At 43.9% G+C, this 3,259-nt stretch overlaps 1 protein-coding gene across 1 annotated transcript; it reads right to left on the bottom strand.

Annotated features, from left to right (window-relative positions):
- Nucleotides 1-2,162: 2,162 nt before the first annotated feature.
- Nucleotides 2,163-2,660, bottom strand: LOC107775250 (uncharacterized). The gene has a single exon (XM_016594969.1). The coding sequence runs from the start codon at nucleotides 2,658-2,660 to the stop codon at nucleotides 2,163-2,165; it is 498 nt and encodes a 165-aa protein (XP_016450455.1).
- Between the last annotated feature and the right edge of the window lie 599 nt (nucleotides 2,661-3,259).

Raw genomic sequence — 3,259 nt, forward strand, 5'->3', positions numbered from 1 at the left:
CATTTGGTTGTAATGTAGGCTAAGGGCCAGGTAGGATATATTTGGATATAGTGACTAACCTCCCTAAGCACTTTTAATACAATCACATTAGCATTCAAAACCATACTTATATCAAACCAGACATTCCACCACACTTCTCTTTATAATACCCCAACTCCATTAAGTGCAATTGTATCAAGTCACAAAACATCAAACAGACAAGTTGTTACATATACCCACAAACAGACAAGTTGTTACATACACCCCATAACCACCCGCTACCACCGGCTCCTTCCCAGTAGTGACCTTATTTTCTCAGAACTTGTAAGTCTTTTGGCACTCTCCCATCCACAGCCGGATTTTCCAGCACCCGAGCTGCCCAGCGAAGTCGAGTAACTAAGGAAGGGAAAAAGAACCCATATCTTTTCACCAGACAATAGGTGAACATCTCCTCATGAATCACCTGTGCCACGTCAAAGTTGTGGCCAATCATAAGCACCAAATCAGAGCTGCCGGAGGACCGTTCACCTCCGTTGTGTTGAAAGACGGGATTAGGCAGTTGTTGATAACATACAACCAGCACTTCCCTTCAAAGGTTAGCGTCGCGGAGTGAAACTTCTGACCATACTTTATCCATATAATTTCCTTGCCGGGTACACAGATTGTTGGAAAGATTATCTCCCACTATATGTGATCTACCATACATTTCATATCCATCTTCATACGGATCCGCGGATCAGGCAGCTGGTATATCCTCCGTATAGCCTTAATAGAGGCATCCACCGCCTTTCTGCGCACTGTTATTACGCCATTCACATGTTCTTTTACATTGGCGTAGAATTCACGGACAACCATCATATTTCCCTTGTCCGGCTCTTCAAAGAATATTTGGAGTCCCCGCCTTACCAGCTCATTATACAAGTTAGGGTAGCCCAGTTGGAGCGACCCTATATCCATTCCCCTTTCTGGTATCGGTTTCTTAGGGGCCTTATTCGCAAAGTGGTCCTGAGCCTTGGCAGAGACGAACCTACTACTATCAAAGGGACGAGCAACAGCTGACCCGCGTGCCCTGGACAATCCAGTTTGACTGTTGGAAGAAGCACCTGTGGTGCGGTATTTCCTAGATGGAGCCATAGTACCTGGAAAAGGAATAGCATTAGCACAACCCAAAAAACAATTCGTGACTCAATGCGGTTACTTAGACTTCGCACGCACCATTGGTCACAATTACCCATTTATACTCACTCTGGCATTTAAACAAACACCTTGTGGGCATTATATCCCCACACCCCAATTCAAACATGTTGTAACCCCAAAACCACCACAATTTCCCCAAAAGCACCCACTACGTTAAGAGACAATTCCACCAATATCACCACCCACAAACACTACACACACACTACAAATTTCTACTAAGAAAAGAAAATCAAAAGCTACTACATAATTAAAAAAAATAAAAACAAAAATCTGAAGAAAAGAAAAGAAAATTGGAAAAAAGAGAAACCTTACCTATAGTGAGAGAAGATGGTTAGAAGTGAAGAAGAGTAAGGGAAGGTTGGGCTTGAGCCTTGGGAAGTTTGGGAATGGAGAAGAGGGAATTTGTTTGAAGAAGAAGGGAGTTAGGGTTGGGCATTTTTGAGCATGGGGGATTTTAGGAGTGAAGAAGAGGGGAGTAATTAGAGTGGGGGGGGGGGGAATAGTTAGGGTAAATAACACTTAAACAATTATACAAAATAAAAAAATAAAACAAAATTTTAAGTTAAACAGGCAGAACTAGCGCGGTCGTAGCGCGATACGAGCGCGACCGCGCTAGTCAAAACAGTGTACTTGGCCATATGCGCGGCCACTAGCGCGGTCGCACTAGTGATGAAGATGTTGAGGCATAATGTTTTCCCATATGCGCAGCCTGTAGCGTGGTGGGTAGCGCGGGCGCGTTCCTGGGCACGAAAAGTTTCCATTTTTTCACATGTTCTTTCTGCATCCAATGGGCTTATGACCTACCCAAGCTCACCTACATTGGTTAGTACTTACCAAAATCAAAATTAACAACAACTAACTATCATTGGGTTGCCTCCCAACCAGTGCCTTAGTTAATGTCATGGCACGATAGTTACAACAAATCAATGGGTTGCCTCTCATGTAGGGCCTGATTTAACGTCGCGACACGACACAGATAAGCGCATTTAAGGTTTGCTTGACCTCTTAGGTTCAGTCAGATGGATCTCTGAGACTTCCTTTGGTTCATTCATGCCCACATATAGTTTCAATCTCTGCCCATTGACTCTAAATGTATGAGAGTCTTTCTCTAAGGAAATCTCTACGGCACCTGAAGGGCATACTTTGACCACTCGAAATGGTTCAGACCATCGTGACTTGAGTTTACCCGAAAATAGCCTTAATCTTGAGTTATAAAGCAAAACCATGTCTCCGGGATTGAAATTTCGCTCAACAATGTTCTTGTCATGTAACCTCTTCATTCTCTCTTTATACAACCTCGTGATCTCGAAAGAAAGATATCGGAACTCATCGAGCTCATGCAATTCTATGACTCTAGTTATGCCCACAGCCTCAATGTCCAGATTCAGCTGTTTCATTGCCCACCAAGCTCTATGTTCTAGTTCCACTGGCAAGTGATAGGCCTTCCCGAACACCAACTTATATGGTGACATACCAATTGGCATTTTAAAAGCAGTTCTGTAGGCCCAAAGTGTATCATCTAGCTTTTTTGCCCAATCAGTTCTTGTGGCGTTCACAGTCTTGGTCAGTACACTCTTTATCTCTCTATTCGACACTTCGACCTATCCACTGGTCAGGGGATGATACGGGGTTGCCACCTTGTGGCGTACATCGTACTTTGCTAACAATTTCTCGAAGGCTCGATTGCAGAAGTTAGTGTCTCCGTCATTGATAATAGCTCTCGGGGTCCCGAAACGGGTGAATATATTCTTCTACAAAAACCCCACCACCACTCTTGCATCATTGGTGAGAAGTGATGCAGCTTCCACCTATTTGGAGACGTAATCTACAACAACAAGTATGTACTTATTGCCAAAGGAGCTGATGAAGGGGCCCATGAAGTCTATCCCCCAGACATCGAACACTTCAACCTCTTAAATTGGGTTCATGGGCATCTCATGGAGACGGGAAATGTTCTCGGTTCGTTGACATTCATTACAGCCCTTCACCCATCAATGTGCACCCTTAAACACTGTTGGTCAATAGAAATCCATCTTCTAGCACTTTCGCTGCCATCCTGACTCCTCCAAAATGCCCGCCATAT

The sequence above is a fragment of the Nicotiana tabacum genome, chromosome 1 (genome assembly GCF_000715075.1).
Source record: "Nicotiana tabacum cultivar K326 chromosome 1, ASM71507v2, whole genome shotgun sequence".
NCBI lineage: Eukaryota > Viridiplantae > Streptophyta > Magnoliopsida > Solanales > Solanaceae > Nicotiana > Nicotiana tabacum.